This window comes from Gallus gallus, chromosome 4 (assembly GCF_016699485.2).
Source record: "Gallus gallus isolate bGalGal1 chromosome 4, bGalGal1.mat.broiler.GRCg7b, whole genome shotgun sequence".
NCBI lineage: Eukaryota > Metazoa > Chordata > Aves > Galliformes > Phasianidae > Gallus > Gallus gallus.
This window is the reverse complement of record NC_052535.1, coordinates 10,893,403-10,916,977: the sequence shown is the minus strand read 5'-3', so window position 1 is coordinate 10,916,977 and position 23,575 is coordinate 10,893,403. Positions and strand designations below refer to the sequence as shown.

General features: G+C 51.0%; 2 protein-coding genes and 1 long non-coding RNA gene across 6 annotated transcripts; 2 read left to right on the top strand and 1 right to left on the bottom strand.

Annotated features, from left to right (window-relative positions):
• Positions 1-14: 14 nt before the first annotated feature.
• LOC121113202 lies at positions 15-4,823 on the top strand. 3 transcript variants are annotated; one of them, XR_006939156.1, is made up of 4 exons: positions 15-1,932; positions 2,033-2,173; positions 2,463-2,572; positions 2,894-4,823. It is a non-coding gene; the product is annotated as an uncharacterized LOC121113202 (long non-coding RNA). The 3 variants fall into 3 exon arrangements; XR_006939157.1 differs by lacking the exon at positions 2,463-2,572 and having other exon boundaries at positions 15-2,173; XR_005859189.2 differs by having other exon boundaries at positions 15-2,173; positions 2,463-4,823.
• Positions 4,824-17,316: 12,493 nt separating this feature from the next.
• CLDN2 (claudin 2) lies at positions 17,317-19,843 on the bottom strand. Its single transcript, NM_001277622.1, is given in 2 exon segments — positions 17,317-18,623; positions 19,658-19,843. A coding segment is annotated over 1 exon segment (684 nt). The 5' UTR covers positions 18,471-18,623; positions 19,658-19,843; the 3' UTR covers positions 17,317-17,786.
• RIPPLY1 (protein ripply2-like) lies at positions 18,728-23,360 on the top strand. Of its 2 annotated transcripts, XM_040699239.2 has the most exons (4): positions 18,728-21,767; positions 22,102-22,177; positions 22,808-22,878; positions 22,949-23,360. In XM_040699239.2, exons 1-4 carry the CDS (start codon positions 21,436-21,438, stop codon positions 23,166-23,168), a joined length of 699 nt encoding a protein of 232 aa, XP_040555173.1. In that variant the 5' UTR covers positions 18,728-21,435; the 3' UTR covers positions 23,169-23,360. The 2 variants fall into 2 exon arrangements, with proteins under 2 accessions (XP_040555173.1, XP_040555174.1); XM_040699240.1 differs by lacking the exon at positions 18,728-21,767 and having other exon boundaries at positions 22,089-22,177.
• Positions 23,361-23,575: the final 215 nt, after the last annotated feature.

The following is a 23,575-nucleotide window of genomic DNA, read 5'->3' as shown; positions in this document are numbered from 1 at the left end:
GAAGGCCTCTGAAAGGCCTTCTCTTGCAAGAAGGCCTCTGAAAGGCCTCTGAAGCATCCCCCTTGCTTCACAGTCATGCCTTATTTATGTTAGTGCTTTTTGGTAGTACGCACATTTGTGAAAAATATTGTCAAGAAGACTACACTTCCTTGCATGGGAAAAGTAAAATTTCATCAGAGATCTCTGATGAGCACCTTGAGAACTCACTAAGAATTGCAACCACTGCCACTGAAGCAGCCTGATGCATCACTGTCACAAAAACAAGGTCATATATCCCACTAGTTTTATGCTTTTGTTACTCGCTTTTTAAAATATGTTTTAATCTTTAAGAAGTTAACATAAATTTTGTTACTTACATGAAGTAGCCATATGATATACTTTACAAGGACTAATCTGAAAGTAATGCCACCTATTTTATGATGTTGGCCCATGACGTTAGAGGCAGATGTTTGTAGGATAGAAGTTGAACCTTCCCACAGGTATTCCATCACACGTTGTTGCCATGTGACAGATGGCTGCAGAGGGGCAGTCTGACAAAATGCTGTCTGACATGGAAGAGCATATAACCAAAGATGTGGAAAAATTGCTACCTATTGACATTCAGCTGGTGAATGTTTATGGAGACCAAACAGTGTATGTGAGCACAGTGAGGAGGTGAGTGGTCCATTGTGACAGTAGCAGTGGGTCACCTCCACTGGTGCATGTTTTGACAAGCATGGCGTGCAGGCTTTTGTTCATTGATGGTGAAAAAGCTTAGCTAATGGTGGTGACTATGTTGAAAAATAATGCTTTCTAGATAGTAATTTGATCTATCAAATATTGTTTCTGTGCTCTTTGTATCAGTTGCAGTTTCTACGGGAATACATATGAAGCATTACTTTTGGAGTGACCTATGTATATGGAGCTCAAAACTCATTGTGATCAAAGGGTTGGATACTAACTCACTAACATGTTTGTATGGGAACTGTTGAATCACAGCCTGAACCTCTGATTGACCACCTGAGGCAAGCACTGAGTCAGCCACAGGGGCACAGGTGAATGCAATTTCACCTGAGTGACCAGAAGGGGTGGAGCCTGGCTGGGCTGTTAGACCCCATTTAAGGGCTGACTCCCAAGGAGGAAGGATCTCTATCTGGAGATCACTCCCCTTGGAGCCCTTCTGCAAGCCCAGGATATGGGTAAGATCTTCATTTAATTACTCCTTTGTAATCATGATAATCTCTCTGGTCCTATACCTATTTACCTTACAATTTGTATACCTGTTTGCCAAGTACATGTTCATTCATGAGGGGAAAAAAAAAATGGAAAACCCACTTAGATCACCATTTCCATCACTTTGCTACAGCTGCTCCAATAAATGTATGCTATGTGCATTCTTCTGTGTTCCCATTGTGCAGAGGGAGCCCCGTGCTCTTTGGGACCCAGCTCTGGGGTTGGATCCTACCCCAGCAAGCTCTACACCATGCTTTTGGAGTCCGGGGGTGGGAGGGAGCCTTAAACATCCCAGCTACAGCTCAGCGATGCCCCTGGGTCGCTACGAAGGCCATCCCCGGGGCAGGGGAAGCCGCTGTCCCCTTGTCCAGGCGCCTCCTGACGGCCAAGGCAGAAGTTCTTGGAGCCCGGATGCAGACGCTACAATGGCACAACCCTGTGGCAGCGAGGGGAAGAGCATTATAGTATTTTTGGCCTGCAAACTGTCTGCATGTGCCACGCGGCAGCTACTCGCTTTACGCACTAACAAGTTGATTCGTGTTTGAGAAGACTTTTTTTTTATTATTTATGTCTGACAGGAAAAAGACCTTATGCTCTATAATGGACCATTTTGGGTAGAAAGGAGCTGCTGCCTGCCATGCATCTGAACAACATCCCAACACTGGAAGGTTTATGAACCCAGACAAACCTTGCATCCTAATGGCTACCTTCCAGCGTGAGGTTGTCCCCCTCCCCCCCAACAGCGATAACAGTGATTTAATTATGTTTTAGCTTTCTCCAAACCTGGAGGAAGCACAAAAGCAGGTTTTATTTTTCTTAGGACTGAGCAAGAGCAGTGACGCGTTGGTGCCTGGAGCACTCAGGAACATTCCCTCCCAAGAGTGTCTTGACAGAGGACAGTCCTAATCACCTGCACTGTGGTTTTGTTTCGTGATTTCTGGATTAACTTCCAGAATTTCAGGTAAATGGAATATTCTGCAGTAGTCCCAATGTACATAGTTTGGTATTGCCTGCAGAATTTGAAGTGGTTGTCACTGCTCAAAGAGTCCAACACCAATTTATTTCAACTTGAAACGATGGGGATGTTCACTTTCATAGGGAATCAGAACAGCTACATGCCATATTCCTAATCAATCACTGAAATGTGGGAGTGTTTGTTTGACAAACTCCATGCTTCTGAACAGGCCTCCTTTTGCCTTCTTAAGCTCTCTTTTTCCCTAGGATGTGAAATATTTTCTTTGTCTTGCTAGATCACTTAGAACACTTCTATTAACATGCCTTTGAGACAACCAAGTTGATAGCATTACACACACGTTATGTGCATGCTGGATAGCATGGAGGGCCTCCAGATCACTCAGAGGTAAGCACAGATTTCTTTCTTCCCTTCACAAATTATGTATTCAACTTCAAAGTCTGAGAGACAAAGATTTTCTAGGTCACTGTGGGCAGGTATGCTTTTTGAGCACAGACCTTACTTTCTTGCTTGCGCACCCCTACCCCACCACAGCCTTTTTGCACAGGGGTTATCTCCCAGGCACAAAGACCACAGCCTTCAGCAATGCAAGCACACACCAAACAGTGTCCAAACTTCGTTATTTAAACAGAGACAAAAAATAAACAAAGAAACAACAACAAAAAAAAACCAACCCAGCTTCATCGACATTTTGTTGTTATGCTCCAGTCCTCGTACAGGATGCGCATCCGCTGTGCGGGGCCGAAGCCCCGGGGAGGAGTGAAGCTGGGACGATGCCGGCCGGCGTCCCGTCCTGTCGCTGTCACTCAGAGCCGGGCAAGCGGGGAAGAGCGGCGCACGGCAGCACCTTGGACAGAGCCACACCGCGCACTGCCCAGCCCAGGTGCTCTGCTATTGCCTATGATACCCGTTGTACTGCCGTGGCCTTTGCGTGCGGGAAACAACCGCCGTGGGGTACCAACGACTCTCTCCGGGGTCCCTCAGCCGGCTCCCGCCATGCCCAGCCCCGCGGCGGGGACGGCCACAGGAGGCGGCGGAAAGCGGCGGCTCCGCGATCCCACCATCGCTGCGCTCCTGAGGGAAAGCGGGGCCGCTTCCGGTGCGAGGCGGATATGGGCGGAAGTGGCGCCGCCGCACCGCCTGCTCACAGGGCGCCGCCATGCGGAGCGGAGGTTAGCAGGGTGCTGGGAGCCCAAGTGCCGCCCCGTCCAGGCTGGGATCCCACCAAGGGCGTCTCATCCAGGCTGGAACCCTTCCATTGCCCCCGATAGCTGACTTTTCCCGGATGCAGACAAATTGACTGAGTTCTTGTAGAGTGTTGATCCTCATTTCCAACGCCTGCTCCTCTCCACGTCAGCTCTGTGGAAGTAAGATGGCAATTTGGGGCTTAGATATTGACAGGTGACTTCGGAGAACAGTGCCCATAAAGTAAAAGCTATTATCCCAAAGTGCAAGCCAAGGGCAAAGAAAAATCTACCCTTCAAATCTCTTACAGAAAGATCTCTGCATCACCTGCACTGAACTATCTCTGAGAATCTTTTATACCCCCATTTAAGTGTGGGTGAGAAACCCATAATAGCAGTGAGCAAGCGGTAGGGGATTTCTGCTTTCTAACAAAGATGCTTAGTCCTTTTATACCCAGTATGCATGAAAACAGACCCTTAGGATTTGGAGTCTAACATCTACAGTGTACAGATAAAGTGGCGTTGACCTGAAAATCATTATGACCTTCTACTTTGCAAAGATGTGAACTCTGACTTTAAGAAACAAGCGAATTAAAATATGTTTAGACAAAAAGTGGTTATTTATCTGTTTTTAATTCTGATACCACATTTCCCAATCAAAGAGAAATTTCTCCGGAAATGAATTCATGTATCTGTGGTCTACTAGAGGTGACTTTGATGGACTTTAACTTTATTAGAGTCAAAGAATCCTTATGGTTGGAAAAGACCTCTGAGATCATCTAGTCTGACTATGCACCTACCACCAACACTGCCCACTAAAACACATCCCTAAGTACCACATCTGCATCTTTCTGTAACACCTTCAGGGACAGGGACTCCCTGGGCAGCCTGTTGCAGTGCCTGACCACTCTTTTGGAGACTGAGTTTTTCCTAATAACCTGATGAGCTGATAACAACTAATCAGGCTGTTATTAAGATTTCTCCAGCCCTCACTGAATGTCCTTGCTTTGGTTTCATAAACAGTAGTTACTTATCTTTTAATCATAATTAAAATCACTGGTCATCTTGTTTGTGATATCAGGGTAATATAAATGAGTATCAGAGTTTTTTATTAAAACTATGATGGAGGCATATTTTGACTTGGCAGTAACAAAGTGGCTCCATTCAGCACAGCTCACCTTCAATCAGTTATGCTTGTTCTTGTCTGATCGTTGGCTACACACACAGGGTTGTTAGTAGGCTAAGGCTGAGTGCTGTTTTCCTGCTGAAGAAGGAAGGTGTGCTGAGGAATGCAGTGTGGGCTGCTTGATGCGTGCTTCACTCCTTCCCATGGAGCTTGTGCATCTCCCCCACTCTAGAGCTTGTTTATTTCTTCCTTGACACGTTTTCCTTTAGAGCAAAATGGTAAAGATTTGGATTCTAGTGCAAAAACAGAAAAACCATGAACTGCTATGGGATCATGGTGTACTACAGCAACTGGCTCAGCAGACCTTATGAGAAGGTGGGCCGCCAAAGGAAGCTGAGTAGTTGGACATATCAGTTAACCTTTTTTATATGGGCGAGGGGAGAATGGAGCTTTGCAGAAAGCATTCTTGTCTTAGATCCTTGTAACTATAATGCATGGTGTACAGAGTTGAACTAGACCTGATGTCTGATGCCATGTCCCTAGAATTGGACCCATGTGTGTGTCTGGACAGTGGATGGTTGCGCAGGTTACAAGTTACTAGAGACGTCCAGATACTGTTTAATACTGCTGTGGCTGGAGATGCTACTACAGGACTGGCAGCCTGCCTATCTTCAAGGGTGGGAAATCCCACTTTACAGGGTGGGATTTCCAGTCTGTACCTCACACTTGCTGTTGGTATACAAGGCGCAGGCCATGGTGTTGCTATCAGCCTTTGTATCACAGGGCTTGGCATGTCCACACTCTCCAAAGAGCTGCTGCTTTCTTTTTGTTTTGAGCAGAACTGGATAAAGCAGCTCTTTCTATCTGTTTAGTGGTGCAGAGAGAAGCTATAGGTGTGATTGGAGTAATTGAATGTAGCTTCTAGAAACCAGCACACAACAAACCAGGCTTTGAAGAAAGCATAAATGCTACAGAAGTTTAGTGGCCTACCTTGCAGGGCCCTGTCTGGTTGAATGGCAGTAGTTGCAATTCTTAATGAGTTCTCAAGGTGTTTATCAGAGATTTTTTGATGACATTTTACTCTTCCTGGGTTTCATCCTTGGAAACAGTTGTTCACAAATGCTCGTACTGCCAAAAAGTGCTGACATGAATAAGGTGTGGTTGTGAAGCAATGGGTATTTCTGGTAAGAGAGGGCTTCTGAGAGTCTGGTAAAGAGACATGATCTGATTTTTGACTGTAACTCCATTGGGTTGGACACGGCTGTCCGAGTTGATAACTTTCAGTGTCTAAAGGGGAACTATAAGAAAGAAGCAGGCAGACTTTAGGAGGGTCTGTTTGTTGTCAGTATGGCTAATCTTGTCTTTTAGGAGCATCTTGAAAATCAGTATATCCATCTATCTAGCCTGCTAAAAGGGGGATTAGCCCTATCATTAACTCACCAAATATAAGTGAATGGGAGAGGTGTGGTCGAGATCTCATGACCATGGCAGACCTCTCTCCAAAGATATAGACACTTCGGTTAACCAAAACACATAAAACCTTTGCTCTGGAGCACATTACAAAACATCCCACGTGCATCCAGCACCTTATTAAAGAATGTCTGGTTCTTAATTCCACAGTGGTTTTAAGGAGTTTTATTTGGGTTGGGGTTTGTCTAGCAACATGTTGTGATAAGACAAGGGGAAGTGGTTTCAAACAAAAAGAGGGGAGATTTAGATTGGATATAAGGAAGAAGTTTTTTATAGTAAAGATGGTGGGGCACTGGCACAGGTTGCACAGAGAGGTGGTGGGTGCCCCATCCCTGAAGGCATTCACAGTCAGGCTGGATGGAGCTCCAAGCACCTGATCAAGCCCTGTTCATTGCGAGGGATTTGGACCAGATGATCTTTTAGGATCCTTTCCAACTCAAATGATTCTATGATTCTGGTGGAACCTGGTCAGCCCCAAGGGGCTTGGTTGTCTTACTTTGCCTCTTGGCAACGTTTTGGTTTCTCAAGGTGCAGCTGACATGCTGAGGACTGTTGTTTTACACTTGTTAAAATTCATTTCTTCTCTTGATGTTGTCTCCTTCATCAGTGTCCTGCAGTGTGAAGTTAGAGCCTGAAGAAAAGCGTGCCGATGTTTTAGCGTTGTTCGCAGCCCTCCAGCCCCATGCTCAGTCCTGGAAGGAAGCTGACCACCTTCCCACGGCCAGAGACAGAGAATTCTGTCTCGAATGGAGCAGAGCGAGCAATGCGGGCTTCCCCCACACGGTGGCACCCCCAGCCCACCTCTGCCCTGGGTGACGCCAGAGGGGCTGCCGCACTGTGTCCAGCACTTGTCCCTTCTCCCTGCACCCCGGTTGCCTAAGCAGGGTTCGCACCGGAGCTGTGCTGAGGCTGCTGGGTGGCTGTCGGAGAACGGATGAGGTGCAGTCGAGTGGACAGTTGCATTTCTTCCTCTTTCTATGGGACCTTGTGCACCTGGCTAGCGTATGGCAGAGCTCGTTGACCTGCTCTTCTGTGCAGGATCCTTGGGAGGGAGAAGCTCAAGTTTGGAAATGTTGCTTGATAATGGTTCTGCTCATCACTAGCTGACTCAGACGGGTATTTCTCAAAGCTGCCTCCTGCTGCTCCTGTTCCTCAGCTCTCACCTGGGCCCCATGCATCTCTCCACCACTGCCATACTGAACTGCTTTCTCCAGACGAGCTCTTCAGGGCACCTCCAACAAGCTCCACCAATATCTTTGCAATCCATCTTTGTTCATCTCTTCCAGTACACCTATTAACCCCATTTCTGCTTCTTTCTGTTCTCCTCCTTGGGTCCCCATACCTTGTCCTGTCACCACAGAATTGTAAAGGTTGGAAAAGATCTCAGGTTGGAAAAGGTCATTTAGTCCAACCATCCACCTACCACCACTGGCTGTAAGGGAAGAGAGGGAGCGTGAGGAATAGTATGGTACAAAAGACTGCTATCATGAGTTTTCATCAGTGGCAATCAGTGCTGGGCAGCAAACACCTGACCAGGAGGAGGACTGATCCCCACAGTCAAGAACGTGTTAGTTTGCTATAGCTGCAGCTACTGAGATATAAGGTCAGCTGTGTTGTGAATGGGAGGTGCTCCTGCTTGCTTTCACCTTCTTCTTCCTCCTTTTTTTTCTGCCAGTGAGCCCAAGTTGACCATAAAAGCAGCAGTACTGGAGAGAGATGAGAACATAGTGGTGGTTTCATCCTCAGACCTGAATTCTCCCAGCCTCTATTCTTTCCTGCTTCAGAAGAGCTTATACATAAGCTTTTTTGTTTTATTACATAAAAGTGGAGGATATAAACGTACATGGCTGCTTGCACACTTCTCTGCTCAAAGAACAGCTGGGCACCAGCTCTGCTAGTAGTGTATCATGCAGGGAGGGATGCTACTTTGAGGCAGAGATGCTGGTAGGTCAGCAAGAGATTAGAAGGAGATTGTTGTGGTCTGGGCTTGGGGAGGGATGCTGGAAGAGTAAATGCCAAAATAAAAGACAGAAAGATGGGCTACAGACATCAGAGCTTGTGTAAACACGTGCAGGAGAACAAAGGACATGGATAAGAGACACTTTTTTGGCTGCTGTTAATGTTTTGAAGGCTGCTGCAGGTGGTGAAGTTCCCATTCAGCTCTGCCCTTTTGGATGGAAGACAAGACTTCACAGATGAAAGGTGGAGAAAGCCCTATGCTTCAGTGATGAAGAGAGAAGTAAAAGAATTGCAGGTCCTCAACACACAGGAGCTGGATCATAGAATCACAGAATCATAAAATCTTTTGAGTTGGAAGGGACTCTTAAAGGCCATCTAGTCCAACTCCCCTGCAGTGATCAGGGACGCCTACAGCTCAATTAGATGCTCAGAGCCCCGTTCAGCCTGACCTAAAGTGTCAGGAAGACATAGTGGGGCAGAAGGATAGGAGAACTGGAGATGAAGAATATTTCTGCAGAGTGCAGATTTGCTCCAGTGCAAAGTAATGAATATGTGTCTGTGCATCCCTACTGGGTGGGAGGGATTCAGAGAGGGTGGGTCAAAGTGGAATGAGGAGGAGGGATGACATCTCTATAAAGAGTGTAGTGGGCCTCTTCCTTGATCTGTGTGACTTTTCACTGCTCCTTCAGGCCTGGAAAAAACTCATTTTATCTTGCTGATTTATATACTGTTCCTGTGCATGCATCCTCCTTCCATTTCAGGTGGAGGAAATCGAACGTGAGAAATGTTGCCTGAAAACAGGTTCTTCAAAAGCCAACAGGAACTGGCAGTGCTCAGAGCTCGGAAAGTGGAAGGCTTTTGCTGGGGCAAAAATCTCCATAGTTCACTGCCAAACTAAGCTGCAGGTGCCGAAAGCAAAGCTGGTGAATTCCACAGAGGAGAAGGCATCTGAACTGATGGAAAGACTCGAAAATACAAAGATGCACTTAGAGATGTGCTAGGAGACACTGATTTCTTACAGAAACCCAGAGGAGAGAGGCATGAAGAGGTCAGAACTGTGAACTGGCTTATTGGCAGTTTCTATTGTCCTTAAATCTAGGGAGAGGGCTGGAGTAACCATGGGCTGCCATCTCCATAGGACACCGCATCCCTTGTATCCATCACTCTGCTGTGTAGGTAGTAGGATTATAACCGAGGGCTCTGCTGTTGTTAAGGAGTGGAAGCAGCAAATGGATCCAAACTGTTTGATCAAACTTCAAAGATGCCCTACAGAAAAGTGCTTGTCTATACTGTGTCAGTCCTACACTGTGGCACACTATTTGCAAAGAGTTGGGTCTATATTGAAGATAAGAATAGAATCCAGCAAGAAACTCGGTGCACATGGTACCCCTGGCAGGGAGGGTGACAGCTGTGTATGTGTTACAGCCATCTCTCTCCTGCCACTGTGCCTTTTGTACAGTATTACTAACAAATCTCTGGTTTCATCAGTTGTGCTCTGGGCCATCATTCTGGTAGGGCAGCGTGGTTAGGTCCTCCTTGCCTTCCCCTCATCTAACAGGACCAGCATGACTGGCAGGGAAAGCTTGATGGAGGCTGTAGGAAGTATCCCAGGAGAGCACACTGGAACACTGCTGGGGCAGCGTGGTGTGAGATTCGGGATTTGGGACTTTTCAGCCTGGGAAGCAGCCTTGAGTCCACAGCCCAATCAGCCCACGCAGCAGCTAAACTGGGTCCCTGCCTGCATTTTCCTCTTGAGTGCGTCTGTTTGTTAAATAATGTAGCAACACAAGGTTCCTTGAACTAAATTTATCTTCCCATGTAGCTATGGGAACAGTTGGTGGCACGGTGACGTTGGGGCTTGCAGTCAGATATGCTGCAGGGCTCTGGGCTAGAGTTGGCTAAGCCCAGCGTCTTTCCACAGATGCTATCCTGCATGGGAGCTTCTCCTTTCTTCCGGTCTGCTTTCTTAGGCAGCATAACCACCCTTTTGACCCAGGGAATTTAGAAAAACATGGGATTTTAAGAGCAGCCAGAGGCCACACGTGGCTGTAGGGATGCTGTAGCTCCCTGCCCTGCCTCCAACGTGGCTCACGGGAAGAAACTAACAAGGACAAGTGCACGCGGTGGTTTGCCAATGCTCTTCAAGCCTGTGTTTATTTCCTGCTCAGAAGCTTCCTGAATCAAATGTGGTTTCTTACAAGTATAAAACTAAAAGAGCTGAGAACACCTTCTCAAATTCTTGAGTTCACCCTCCCTCCTAAAGCACGTTCCCTGGGTGTGGAAGGACAAGGGTGTGTGTGGCCAGCACAGCGCTGCTCTTTTGACATGACTTCCACAGTTCATTTATCCTGCAAAGTCACCAGGCAGCGTGACAGAAACTGCTGGCTTAGATGGTGTCAGCAGTCGTGTCGTGTGTGTTGCCCGAAAGTCAGGGTTGAGCAACATGGCTATGTGGATAGAGAGTGTCTCATCCAGCATGGTAAGGACTTTGCTATGTCCTTTTCCCCTGTGGCTGGACTTGTGTGCATTACTGCACTGCTCACTTTCACTGTTGCTAGTGCAGATAGAAAGGACGTGTGCATGCAAGTGTGCTTTTTTTCCTGCAGTCTGTAGGTTCTGTGCCATTCAGGACACTGAATCTACACCAGGATTTCTGTGAATCAGAGTTTTCTTTGACAATGTTAGAGACACTTGCACGAATTTTGCAGTTGCGTGAAATATGATTTCGTATAGCCAGAGCCTTGGGGAGCAGTTATGTTTCTGGCCATGCTAGCAGGTTCCATCCCATAAGCTAGTCATCCTTTGAATCCTCTGCACCTTGTCCCCAGGAACTTGGCTGCACTGGGAGCTGAGGCAGAGCCCACACAACTCAAAGCTGCTCCTGTTTCATTCCTACCGCTCAGGGAACGGGCGCCGTGCATGCATGACTTGCAGAAAGCAGACACTTGGGTGTTAGCGATAGGAATGAGCTTTTCTGAATGAGGAGGTGGTGAGTAAAGGGCAGCTTTGATGCAAGCATCGATCGGCAGGGATCTGTGAGCCTACAGAAATGTTTAACAGCCTGCGAACAGTTAGCAGGTGTCACACTCTCGCCTCTCCGTGTCTCACATTGCCAGCAAGGCAAAATATGTACTCCCTGCAGCAATACGTGGGTCTCTGACATTTCTTCAGCTGATTTGTTTTTGTCTTTTTGTGTGTTGTTTTTTTTTTTTTTGCTTAATTTAAAGAAATAACGCAGAAAATAGTTTTTGTGATGGAGCATTTCCTAAACGAATACAACTTGGCAAACAGTAGAGCTATTTATTTTCCTTAGTAGATAAGCTGCTATCAAAGTACCTGGTTCTGAAACTTGGCACTTCTCTCAGGCAGCTTTCAAAGCACGGTGAGTAGTGCCTGTGCCAAAAACTTGATGCCATAGTCGTTTGGAGGAATTAAGTTGTGTAGTGAAGGTAAATACTTTTTGCAGGCGAGGAGGTCAGTAAAGCACCTTAAAAGATAAGGCCATTTGGCAGAGCTTCCAGCTCCTAGCGCTCTGCAGGTCCTCCCTGTCAGTGCCACGCTGTGAAGCTGTGGGGCCTGCAGGCAGCCCAGAAAGGCTTGGTGGGAAAACCTAGGCTGGCTTGCCTTTGCTTCCAGCCCTGAGTGAGACCCATGCAGGTGGAAGGAGCCAGGGAAGAGCAATGCTCTGTTTCCCCTCAGCCCACGCTGCTGTGAGTGGTACAGCTTGCTTCATTCCACCCGTCAGCTGGGAGTTCCACACCATGCTCTGTAGGCAGCTTCCCTCTCTTCTGCAGAGATTTCCCATGGGAAATGGTTTCAAGCTAGAAGAGGGGGAATTTAGATTGGAGATAGGGAACAACTTTTTTACAGTAAAGGTGGTGAGGCACTGCCAAAGGTTGCCCAGAGAGGTGGTGGGTTCTCCATCCCTGGAGAGACTCAAAGTCAGGCTGGATGGGGCTGTGAGCTGTAGGTGTCCCTGCTCAGTGCAAGGGTGTCGGACCAAATGACCTATAAGAGGCCCCTCCAACTCAAATGATTCTGTGATTCTATGACTCTGAGCTGGTGACCTGTGCAGTAACACTAACCTATTTTCACCTGTGGAATTAGAAGCCAGAATCAGCTCATGGAGCATATATGGGATGCTAGTCCCTGCAGCACACCTGGGAGAGGGGCTAGTTCAGTTTTTGGGAGCACGCTGTAACTCCCAGCAAGACCCTTGTATGCAAGCATCCTATGTTGAGGAACCCTCAGGTCCCACAGTGTCTGTGCTCCTCACCTTCAAAGCAAGGAGTTAATTGCTTCTACCACCTGCTGTGTCTTATCTGTGGCTTCCCCTCCAGGGTGGGATAAAGTCCTGCTGCCTCTGCTAGCAAGCAGATGGAGAGAGCAGCTTTGCAATCTGGCAGCACCATTTACAATAAGGTGAGTTCAAAACGTTAGATGGCCAATGAGGAAGTCTTTGAAGGCAGGGAAAATAGGGCTGATCAGAGATTAATTGCTCTGTTTTCCCCCTGCTCTGACAGATTTGATGCCTGGCCTATGCTGCAGCCAGTGGAAAATCCAAAGGTGAAGGGCAGTGCTGTTTCCAGTAAAACCATACTGGAATAGCTCAAAGGGTATGGGAGCATCAAGGTTGTGGAGCCTTAGCTCTGTAATGCCTGCACACCCCTTGGGTATCTCTATGGCTTTTTTCCCCCTAAAAGGAAATGGCTAAAAAATTGGGTAATGAAAATACATCCGTTGGAGCAATCTTGGGAGTGTCAGCCAGGTGTAGCTGGTGTTGTGGGACTTTGCTCTGATGACCTGAGGAACCTAGAGAGAGGCTTTCTTGAGAAGAAAGTTCCTTGCAGTTGTGCTGTTCTGTGATGTGGGTCTTGTCCTGGTTTCAGCCTTTTTTAGCAAGCTGGACATCCCAGAAATAGAAGCTATTGCAAGTTCTGTGAAAAAAAGGCACCTGTTTCAAGGAAAGATTAGTTCCCTGGGGTGGGAAAAGCTTCATGAAATCACACCCTTCCTTTGAAATCCTGAGCAGAGACAAGAGGCAGCCCCAGGGCCATTGAAGCCTCCCTGGGCTGTGGGCATGGCTGAGAGCCAGGAGGGCTCAGCTGTGTCTCAGGCTGAGCATCTTCCAAGTACAAACCCAGGTTACAGCTGCCAAAATGTTGGTGTCCCTGGACTGCAGCTCTCAGCTTTGCCATGTATCCTGAGCGTGGAGACAACAGGCTTGCTTGGGATGACTCTGTGAACTGGTTTACATGATCGCGACTCAGTTTATTCATGTGAAGGTGTTCAGGACTTTTAGGTCCTTATCTCCTCCTTGCAGCAAACCGCCAATTAACCAGAGCTCAGCAGCAGGGCTGCCCAGAGTGCAGCACAACTTCTGCTCAACTCTGTAGGCATTTCCCAGCTGTCCAAGAGAGGTTTTGTCTGGAGATGTCCGCTTTCACCAAAAATTCTGCAAAGTTCCCTGGTATAGCTTCTGTTTACACTCTGTACAAATGTTTCTTGCTGATAAAGCTTACTTTGCTGGTTCAGTTGATGTAGGCTCTGGTGATACTGTTATTGCTACTGCAGACTGTAAATGTGCTGGGTTTGCTGAGATTCTTAACTTGGAGCTCCTGTAGTGTAGATTAGACTTAAATTACGGAAAAATGTAATCGTGGCATCAATGAAACGCCTCGAAGATCAAATCTCTATGTCATCTTAATGGATTTAATATGTAATTTTCCAAGGTAAACAAACTTTATAGCTCACCTAATAAATATATATACCTCACCTGATAAATTTCTGAACTGCTGTTCAACCCCAGCCAGAAAGGTGCTTTCTAGCAATCTCCCTGGGTGCGCCCAAAGGACTGTTTCCTTTCTGTGTCACTGTGTTGTGGAGTTTGTTTCGCAATATTTCTCGCATGTTTTTCTTCAAAGATCAAGAGATCCTTTAAGGCTCCCTTAACTGGGAGAAGTATGGAAAGCCTTGAGGTTGTGGGCAGTTTTTTTCTTCCAAATTGAGGTGTTTTCTGAGGAAGAGTTGGTTTCTTGATAACCGTCACCTGCACTGTGAAGTGTTCCATTAAAACCAGAAGAGCTGGGCACCAACAGGGCGATCCCCATGGCTTGGGGAAGGCAGGAAGCCTTTGGAAGTGAGAATGGGTTGCCACTGATGCCAGAGGAGGAGTTGTGTCCATGCTGTTCTGAGGCTGCAGCACGGCATGGGAAATGGCTGAGGAAGGAGGAAGGCAGAGGAATGCAGAGGCTGCTTCCAAGTGCCTTGGCTCATCAGGATCTTGGCCTGAATTTTCTTCCCCTCCTCTCTGAGTGCTTCCCCGGGTTGCACAGGGATGGTCTCTCTTATCACCTGGTCTGATGCTGCTTAAAGAGTCTGCGTGAATTATTTGCTTCTTCAGATCCTCGGTGGGAACGAGATGTGGGATGACAGAGAGCTAACTAACCTCTGCTTGCCTGGAGGCATACATGGAGCTGAGGGATCCAGCCAGGGCTGCCCCTTTGTCTGTGGGATGCCCAGAGAAGATGGAGGGATCTCCATGCTGACTGGGGCAGTGGTAGCAGCTAGGCTCGGTGCTGGGCACTTGTCCTTCCTCTTCTGACAAAGTCATAGGATCATTAAGGTTTGAAAAGACTTCTAAGATCATCTAGTCCAACTGTTCACTTACGACCAATATTGCCCACTAAACCTTGTCCCTAAGTACCACATCTCCATGTTTCTTGAACACCTCCAAGGAATGGTGACTCCACCACCTCCCTGGGCAGCCCATTCCAGTGCCTCACCACTCTTTTGAGGAATATTTTTTTCCAGTATTTTTTCCTGAACCTCCCCTGGTGTGACTTGAGGCCATTCCCTCCCATCCTATCACTAGTGATGTGGGAGCAGAGGCTGACCCCCCCTTGCCACAGCCTCCTTTCAGGGAGTTGTAGAGAGAGGTAAGGTCTCCTCTGATCCTTCTCTTCTCCAGACCATATAATCCCAGTTCCTTCAGCCACTCCTCATAAGACTTGTGCTCCAGACCTTTCACAGTTCCACTGCCCCTCTCTGGACTTGCTCTAAGGCCTGACTGTCTTTCTTGTAGTGAGGGGCTGAATACTGAACACAGCACTCAAGGTGCGGCCTCAGCAGAGCTGAGTACAAGGAGACGATCAGCTCCTGCTCCTGCTGGCTGCACTATTTCTGGTACAAGCCAGGATACCATTGGCCTTTTTGGCTACTTGGGCACACTGCTAGCTCACATCCAACCCCCCTGATCCAGGGGTCAGGAGGTTAGAAGGGAGCGGTGTGACTGAAACACATTTTTTGTAACTGTCCCTCCAAGTCTCAGCCCATGGCCCAGGTGCAGCTGCAGGTTTGTGTGCTGGGCATTTATGGTACCTCTATCTCCTGTGAAGATAAGAGCATGTTAATCCTTTATTGCCCCCCTTCTTCATTTCAGGCACCGTCTGGAGTAAGAGGGGAAGTCCTCTCCTTACGACAGAGGATTAGTCACCAGCGCCTGGCCCTGCATTGAGGGGCTCCTGCCATCCTTCAAGGCCACCCTGTTGTCTGCAGACCATCCCACCCCTCCTGTTCATGTCCCCTTACACGATCTCACTCCTCCGTGCCCTCCCCACCCCACTGTGCAGATGAGGAGCTGTGGGGCTGATCCCGCACCCTGGCCTGCCTGGCTCCGCTGCCCAAAGGCATGGCCTCATCCTGACTGCCGTCCTCTCTGGCCCTGGGCTGGGCTGCATCCAGCCCGACCTCAAGGACCCAGCTTATCTCACTAATGGGGAACATGGATATTGCGTGAGGCAGAGATAACCGCTGCTGCATTCGTGCACCTGCTGTCCTTCATTTTCCCTGTCTTCACTCCTGCTCTTAGAAGAGGAAAATCTTTTCCAGCCTGCCTTTCCCTGGAGCCAAGTTTCTTTGGTTGCGTTCAGCTTGGATAGAACCCACAAAAATTGGACAGGGGAAAATTTCCTGGCACAAGGGACCGGTATCGCATGGGCCAGAAAGAAACCCTTGGGCTGTGGGGCGGTCAGGGCCTGCAGTGGGGCTGGGCCCCAGAAACCTTGCCCAGGGTCAGCACAGTCCCAAGCAGTGCCGTGGCCCGGTGCTCACATGCCCAAACTGAGGGCATTCCCAGTATTGGTTTTGGTGCTCACATGCCCAAACTGAGGGCATTCCCAGTACTGGTTTTGGCTGCACCTGCTCACGCTGCTCCCTAGGGAAGGTGTGCAGGAGCCAGAAATCCTCTCTTGTTTGCTGCTCAAACAATAGTGTTAATAAGGCCAACAGTGGTAAAACTCTGAATAGAGTGTTTCCAATGCACCCGTGCTTAATTAAGCCAGCGTCTGCCTGCAGACACAGGCCACGCTGTCAGCCCTGAGTGGGAGCGAGGAGCGAGGGCAGAGCATTCCTCCTCCTCTCCAGCAGGAACTCTCTTGCCAAATATTTTCTTGCCTCCTCTCTGAATCAACTGCCAAGGAGCAAAACATTCGCAGTGAAAGCCTTGAATGAAAGGCAGTGCCTGAGCATGGCAGCTCACGTGGCCATGGGCTGCAGCTCCTGCTTGCTCTGCACACCAGTCCCCATCACCTCGGCCCTCTCCTTTCCCAAAGCAGCAGTGAGTAACTCAGCTTTGTCTGTCACCTGGTTGCAGAAAGTGGGTGCATGGCCTTTGCCTTGAAATCCACTATGGTCCCTGATAATGAGCATCTTTCTTGGTGAGGAAGGAAGAAAGTGTGACTCACTCTGTTATCAGGAGCGTTAGCCCTGCAGGTAAATGCAGTTTCACTGACGCAAGGTTAACGGTGACGTCTCAATGGGGAACCTGCCTCAGCGGGGAACCCAGTGCCCTCTTCTCCAGGACCTAATCTAAATCGATTTACAAGGGGCTGGCAGGTGGGCCAAACTTCCCTGGGCAAAGGGGTTATCTTGCATCCGGCAGTGGGATGTGGTATCAAGGGACAAAGGAGGTGGCCGGAGGGTTAAAAAGTGCTCGCTCCTCCATGGGCACCTTGCACCCTCCCTCTGTCCCCCATGACTTGGCACAAGTGGCTTTGCTCAGCATCACCAGAAGCCCCCACGCAAACCCTTGCCGGCTGTTGGGGCTGCAGCTGCACAGCACATCCCACTGGTGCTAAAGGGTTGCAGGGAGCAGGTTTGGCCCTGCCCTCCCATCCCAAACCTGCCCCTGCAGGAACACAAGGGCTTAGGCCCCCCTGCAAGACCCCTCTGTGTTTTATTTCACCTCCTTTATGGCTAAGAGCAAGGAACGGCGCTCACTTTGCAGGATGGATGAAGCAGGCAGGTGAGCATGGCCCTGCCAGGGCCTGCCCTGCCACAGGTGAGGTGCTGGGGTGCTCCTTGGTGCCAGAGAAAAGATCAATCACAGCCCATCTAGAAACATAGATTTATTGTGATATCAGCTTGCAATCAGTACTCCATCCCCCCGCTCTCCCCCGAAGATTCTGGGCCCCTGTGGGTGCCCTAATCCCCCCCAGTGTCTCCAGAGCCTCAGGTGTGCAGGTGAGCCCCAGCGGCACAATTTCACTGTCCTTGCTGGGCCATGGGCTACAGGCTAGAGTATGGCTGTGACGAGGCTGCCTTGCAGGGGCTATGGGTGCGCTTCCAGCTGGCTTGCAGGGGCAGTTCCAGCAGGCTGATGGCACCAAAATAGTAACAGAAGCTGGATTCAGGGTCCTTTGCCATCAGCTGGGATTTCTGAGCAGTCATATGTCAAGATCCCCAAGCAAGAGATACGAGCGCGGGAGACACCGCTGCGTCTTCTCCTCTTACTGTGTGCCCTCGGTGCCAGCCCAGGTTTTTTGGGAGCTGGGAACAGTGCTGGCCAGGTGCCCTGCTGCTGCTACACGTATCCCGTCAGGTTGTAAGAGCTGAACTCACTCTTGGGCTTCTGCATCTGTTTGATGGAGGGCTGAGGACTCCTGCTTGCCAGCAGCCGGGGCGAGTAGGGGCCCGATGGGTCACGGGGAGGGCAGGAGGCACAGAGGATGAAGCCTCCAATGAGGGTGAGCAGGGAGGAGATGATGCCCAGGTATAGAGCCTCCCCCATCTCAAATTTGGTGCTGTCAGGGAGCAAGGGGTTGTGGAAATCTCGCAGCACCACGTGGATGTTCCATACCAGTGGGATGAAGCAAAGCAGCCCCCCGAGGATGAAGACCACCCCACCCGCCACTGCCACTCGGTCCTTGGCTGGTGAGCCCTGATTGAAGACGGTGCACCTCATGCCCACCACGGCTATAAGGCAAGCAAGGGAGGAGACAGCACAGGAGCTCACCATCAGGGCCTGGGCTGCTTGGATGTCGGGAGGCAGGTTGAGCAGGGAGCTGTAGATGTCGCACTGAGTGATGCCCGTGCTATACGTAGCACACTCCATCCATAGCCCCTTGGTGAAGCTCACGGCTGTCACGATGCTTGAACCAATGTAGGAGCTGATCTTCCAGTTGGGCAGCAGCGTGGTCGTCAGCGTGCCGATGTAGCCCAGGAAGGCCACGATGTAGCCCACCAGCTGGAGTCCCATAGAGACCATGGTTGGGCCGGGTGTCACCTCTCCCGCACGTTTACCTTTTCATGGCCCTGCTAGCGGCTCCTCTCGCTGTGCTGAAGCTTCACCCTGCTGCTGTGGGTGCTGGTTTTGTGAGGGCACGGGCACGTGGGGTGAGCCGGGGGGAGGAGAGGTTACCTGCAAGAGTGGAAAGCAATCCCTCCCCGATTAACGATTGACCCGAGCCTGTGGAGAAGCGCCAAGCACCCTTTCACCTCTGTTATCTTCCCAGGCAGGCTTCAAGAGGCAGCACAGCGCAGCGTGGGCAGGCCGCCAAAGCCCTTCCTTGTGCTGCAAGCAGGATGGGGAGCTGGCCAGTCCCCAGAAGGTCTCTGCTGGACCATCTCCTACTGCATGGTGTCTCCTGGTGCACTGTGCACTCCTCCAGCTGCCTTTGCAAACTCAGCTAATCTTTATCTTTCCCTGTTTCAAGGCAAAAAAAGAAGCCAAAACACTGAGGCTGCGTGTTGTTTTGTTTGGGACTGTCGGAGGTGCTTTAGAGTGGTGGCCCTGAGGTTTCCTCAGCAGAGGAATGGGGTTCCTAAGGCATCTGCTGCTATCCACCCACCCTACAGAGAATCCAGCAGGGATGGGCTATCAGCATTCCCATGTGATGATGACAGGAAGGAATGGCAGGTGACAGTGACACCTACATCCCTGGGAGAGCCTGGAGGTCCACGAAGGACAGCAATGCACTGGGCACAGTGTGTTAATAGTGAGTCCATGCCAGCTCCTGGGAGCATTCTGTCCTGCAGAGGGGTGCAGCGTGTGCTCCCCATGTAGGTGCTAGTGCCATGGGGGTTTTTTCTGTCCCAGCTGGGGGTGGGCAACAGGGATTTGGCAGACACAGGGTGGTTTGTTTTCCCTTCACCTTGTTTCAAAATTCCCCCTGCTGTGGTTCTTGCGAAACAGCAAACCACACAGATACCGCCTGGCCAGCGGCCTCTTGCCCTGGGAAAGTTGCCGGCTGAGGGTGCAACCCCTCCAGGAGCCTCTATTCCCCTTCCCCAGCCTTGGAACATCAAATGTTTGCTATCAAAATTTCCTGACTTTCATCTCCTTCCCCATGCGCAAACCAAGATACAGCCACTCAATCTTAGGGGTGCTGTTACAAAAACACCCAGGTTTTGGGTGCTGGCAAACTGGGGCATGCCAGGGACTGGTGTACTTACAGAGATGGCTGGAGATGTGGTGCAGGACGGAGGGCAGCTGCAGTCCTACAGGAAGAGGCTCGTCAGGGCCAGGGATCAGGGACTGCGAATGGTTCACGTCAGCTTTGCAAAATCCATCCACAAATCTCAGCCTGGAGGCTTATTGCAGATCAGAATTAAACCCTTTCGGTGTCAGGAAGGATTGAGGAGCTGGGATGCCTTGTTTTGCTTGTTTTCTATTAATTATCAGGGTAGGTGGTTGCCTAAGTGGCTTGGGATACCAGGCTAGGGCGGGGGCAGTGGTGTGCGGAGGAAAGGCGGTGAGAAGAGATGGGGTGGAGTGAAGGGAGCAGAGCCAAGGATGGAAACCGGCTGCAGAGATGAAGCCAAATTCCTCCCTTGCCCTCCATCTGCGCTGGATCCAGGGGCCCTTTTGCTCTCAGTGGTGATGCCCGACTGGCAGGGGCACAGCAGGGACTTTTCGCTTGCAGGGTTCAGCAGCCCCTGAGACCTGTCTTGGCCAGTGCTAGAAGAGAGTGGCTGGAGATGGAGCTGGGCATAGGACAAGGCAGTGTGCATGGTGGCAAGGTGTCCCACAGCACACACCAGTACCCCGAGAGATGGACAACCTCGGCATTTCCATCTTGTGTGCTGAATTCTGCCCATGCCAGGCCGTGTGCTGGGATAACAGCGCAGCAAAACACCAGCAGGTTGAACTCCCCAGCCTTGCTTGTCCTCTGCGGGATTTGTTATTGTAAGACTCCTGGCCCAAATGAGGAGCAAATGGGGACGGTAATGAGGGCTGTGCTCGTGCCGTGCCCCCTCCCGCTCCCCGGCTGCTGCAGATGGACAGAGGCAGGGAGGGCCCCTGGTGACAAATTGTGCTCAGAGCCAAGCCGATCCTAGCCAATGTTTGGACACTGCTGGCAGAACTACAGCAGGGACCATTTGCTATTTTCTTTCCTTGTCCCAAACTGAAACTCTCCCAGGATTGGGGGGTGACCTGCCCGCAAGTGGCATCTCGCATCAAGTGCCCAGGCAGAAGCAGCAGGAGGAGTGGGATGCATAGAGGTATGAGCCTTGCACCCTCCTACTGAGAATCTTTCCTGCACCTCCTGATACTGTCTGCATCCCAAAGAGCCTAGGGAGAGCCAGGCGGGCAGAGATCACTGTCAAACACTGCAACAGCAAATTATAGAATAATAGAATTATTTGGGCTGGAAAATGTCTTCGAAGATCATCTAATCCAACTGCCCTGCTATGGGCATGGACATCACTTTAGCAGATCATACTGAACCGTTCTGCCAGGAGGGGACAGCCAGCTCTGGGTGGGTTGTGTCAAATCAGCAGAGTTTGCCACTGCTCTTGGTTGCCAGCTTCGTGCTGCAGCTGTGCCCAGTCCTGCAAGTCCTGCTATATTCATTATATACAGCACCTCTCTGCTGTAGGAATAAAACCTGGGACCAGCCTGGGAGACCTGAGCAGGGATATGTGTGCCTGAGCAGGACCACTGAAATCCCCTGGCACCTATCTTCACCCCTGTCCTCTCTTGAGCATCCTTTCTCTCACCTTCTGGTTGGTCTGTGCTTGCTTCTGCTGCAGCCCATCACACTGTCACCTTCATGCCATCCCCATCCCCTGCCCACCCTGATGCCCCAGCACTCCTGATCATTTCCCCAAATCCCCTCTCCTTTATGCAAATGGCTACTAAGAACACTTAATCATCCTTGTTAATTGTCTTTGCCCTACCCTGTTTCCCCCCCACGCCCCCCCAAGCCCTCCTGGGGACTTTCTCACAAATGGTGTCTAACTTTTCCCTTCTGTGTTTTGCTTTTCCACAACACCCTGCTTCCAGTCCCCCCCAGCCCTCTGTTTACACAACTGGGACAAATTTCACACCCTGGGGACTGCTACCCCTGATCCCCCAGCCCAACACTCTCCTGCCACAAAGAATTTGTGAGTCACTGGCCAGGGAAGGGCTATATATAAAGCTATCCTCACAAAGAGCCTGCAGCCTTGGAGGGGACACCGCTGCCACCATGGAAGCTGCTGCCTGTTGCCTGCCTCTCCGCCGGCTCCCATTGCCCACAGCTGGCGCTTGCCCAGCCCCGGGGCTGCAGCAGGGGGGAAGGTACTTTGGGTGCAGCATGGCTGGGGGGGCTGGAGTGGGGAGCAATGGCTAGGTGAGAAGGCTCCAGGTGGGTCTGGGTGAAGGCTGTGATGCTCCTGGTTTAGGTGCAGACTCCCGTGATCCCAGTACTGTGGGTGCAGAGCTTAGGAAGAAAATCTGGGAGCTCCTGCAGGGAAGGGACCACAAGTGGAGTGGTGGATATGCCTGGCAGCAGGGCAGGGGTTGTGGATGTACTGGCAAGATTGGGGTGGGTGGTTGGGGTGTGGATGAACAAGGCAAGAGGGGGGGGGAAATGCAGGGTAGCCACTGTGCTTATCTTTCTGTCCTCCCCCAGAACCAAGCCACTCTGGAGACCATGGCTGCCCCAGGAGGAGTACATGACCAGGAGGCAGAGGGAGCAGATGGACACTGTGAGTTTTATTCTTCCTGCTAGGGTCCACTTTTTTTTTTTCCCATTGGCGGTGTTGGGGTCGCCAGCCTCTGGCCCCAGACTCCTTTATCCCTTGTGAGGGCTGAGCAGGGAGCACTGTCCCCAAGGGTGCCTGCACCCTGACATCCTGCCCAAAGCCCACAGGAGGATGGCTGCAAGAAGGAGTGAGCAGGGGGTGCTTTGGGTACCCACATTCCCCAGCATCGCCTCTCCACTCCCGGAGCCTACAGCCTGCTGGGGCAGTGCCAGCTGCAGCAAACACAGCTGCTCTGTGGGGTCTGAAAGGGATGCCTGTTCCCGGCCTGGCGGGCATTCCTCAGGGGGTTAGCAGGACGCGTGGGCACAATGGGGGAGATTACTCTGGCAAAAAGCCCTTGTGTGGGGTTTAGATGCCAGCTTCCTTTGCGGGAGTGCAGGGAACTAAATCCATTCAGCAGAGGAGTGGGGAAAATCAGGATGCAGTCTGGCCCCAAGGACACATCTCACAGGGGCTGTGAGGTGCTGTGTAACTCTCTGACGTTAGGAGGGAGAGGTCTGTGTCACTGCCACCAGGGCAGGAGCGGGGACAGCGGGACACTGAGCAGGTCCCAGCCTGGCTCTGTCTCCGCAGGCTCAGCCCCTCGATGCTGCAGGAGACCACAGCAGTGACAAAGCGCTAGCACTGTTCCGCCACCCAGTCAGGTACGTCCCTGTGCCCGTGCCATGCCCAGGGCTGGGACAGGCAGGTCCTGACGGTGATTCTCCCCAACAGGCTCCTGTGGCCCAAATCCAGGTGCTTTGACTATCTGTACAGCGTGGGGGAGAAGCTGCTGGAGAACTTCCCGGTGCAGGCCACGCTCTGCCTCTACGACGACTCAGACAGCGAGGGGGACGAGGCCGAAGATGACGATGAGGATGGGGATGAGGGGAACGAAGGCGAGGCCGGAGGTGCTGTGGCCGCGGTAGGGGCAGGCTCCCCGCGGCCGGCCTGAGGGCAGCGCGCGTGGCACAGGGATGGAGGACGACCGAAGCGCCGGGCAGTGCGGGGCCCTCGTGCCGCGGGGCAGCCGTGAGCCGGGCCCGGCAGCCCGAGCAGCTGTGACGCTGGGCGCGATGGAGGGCCCGGCCCCGTGGAGCGGGCACAGGGCCCAGCGGGCCTGGCAGACGGTTTGCGGAGAAATAAAACGTGTGAAATTCCGATGGCCTCCGCGGTGTGCGGGGCGGGGCGGGGCGGGGCCGCCCGCAGGCGGTGACCGATCCCCGATCGCGGCCCCGCAGCGCCGCCCGCAGCACGAAGCGCCGCGCCTCAACGGGAGTGGGACTACTACTCCCAGCAGCCTATGCGGCCGCATCGCACTCTCCCATTGGCTGCCCGCTCACAGAGTTCACGTTTGATTGG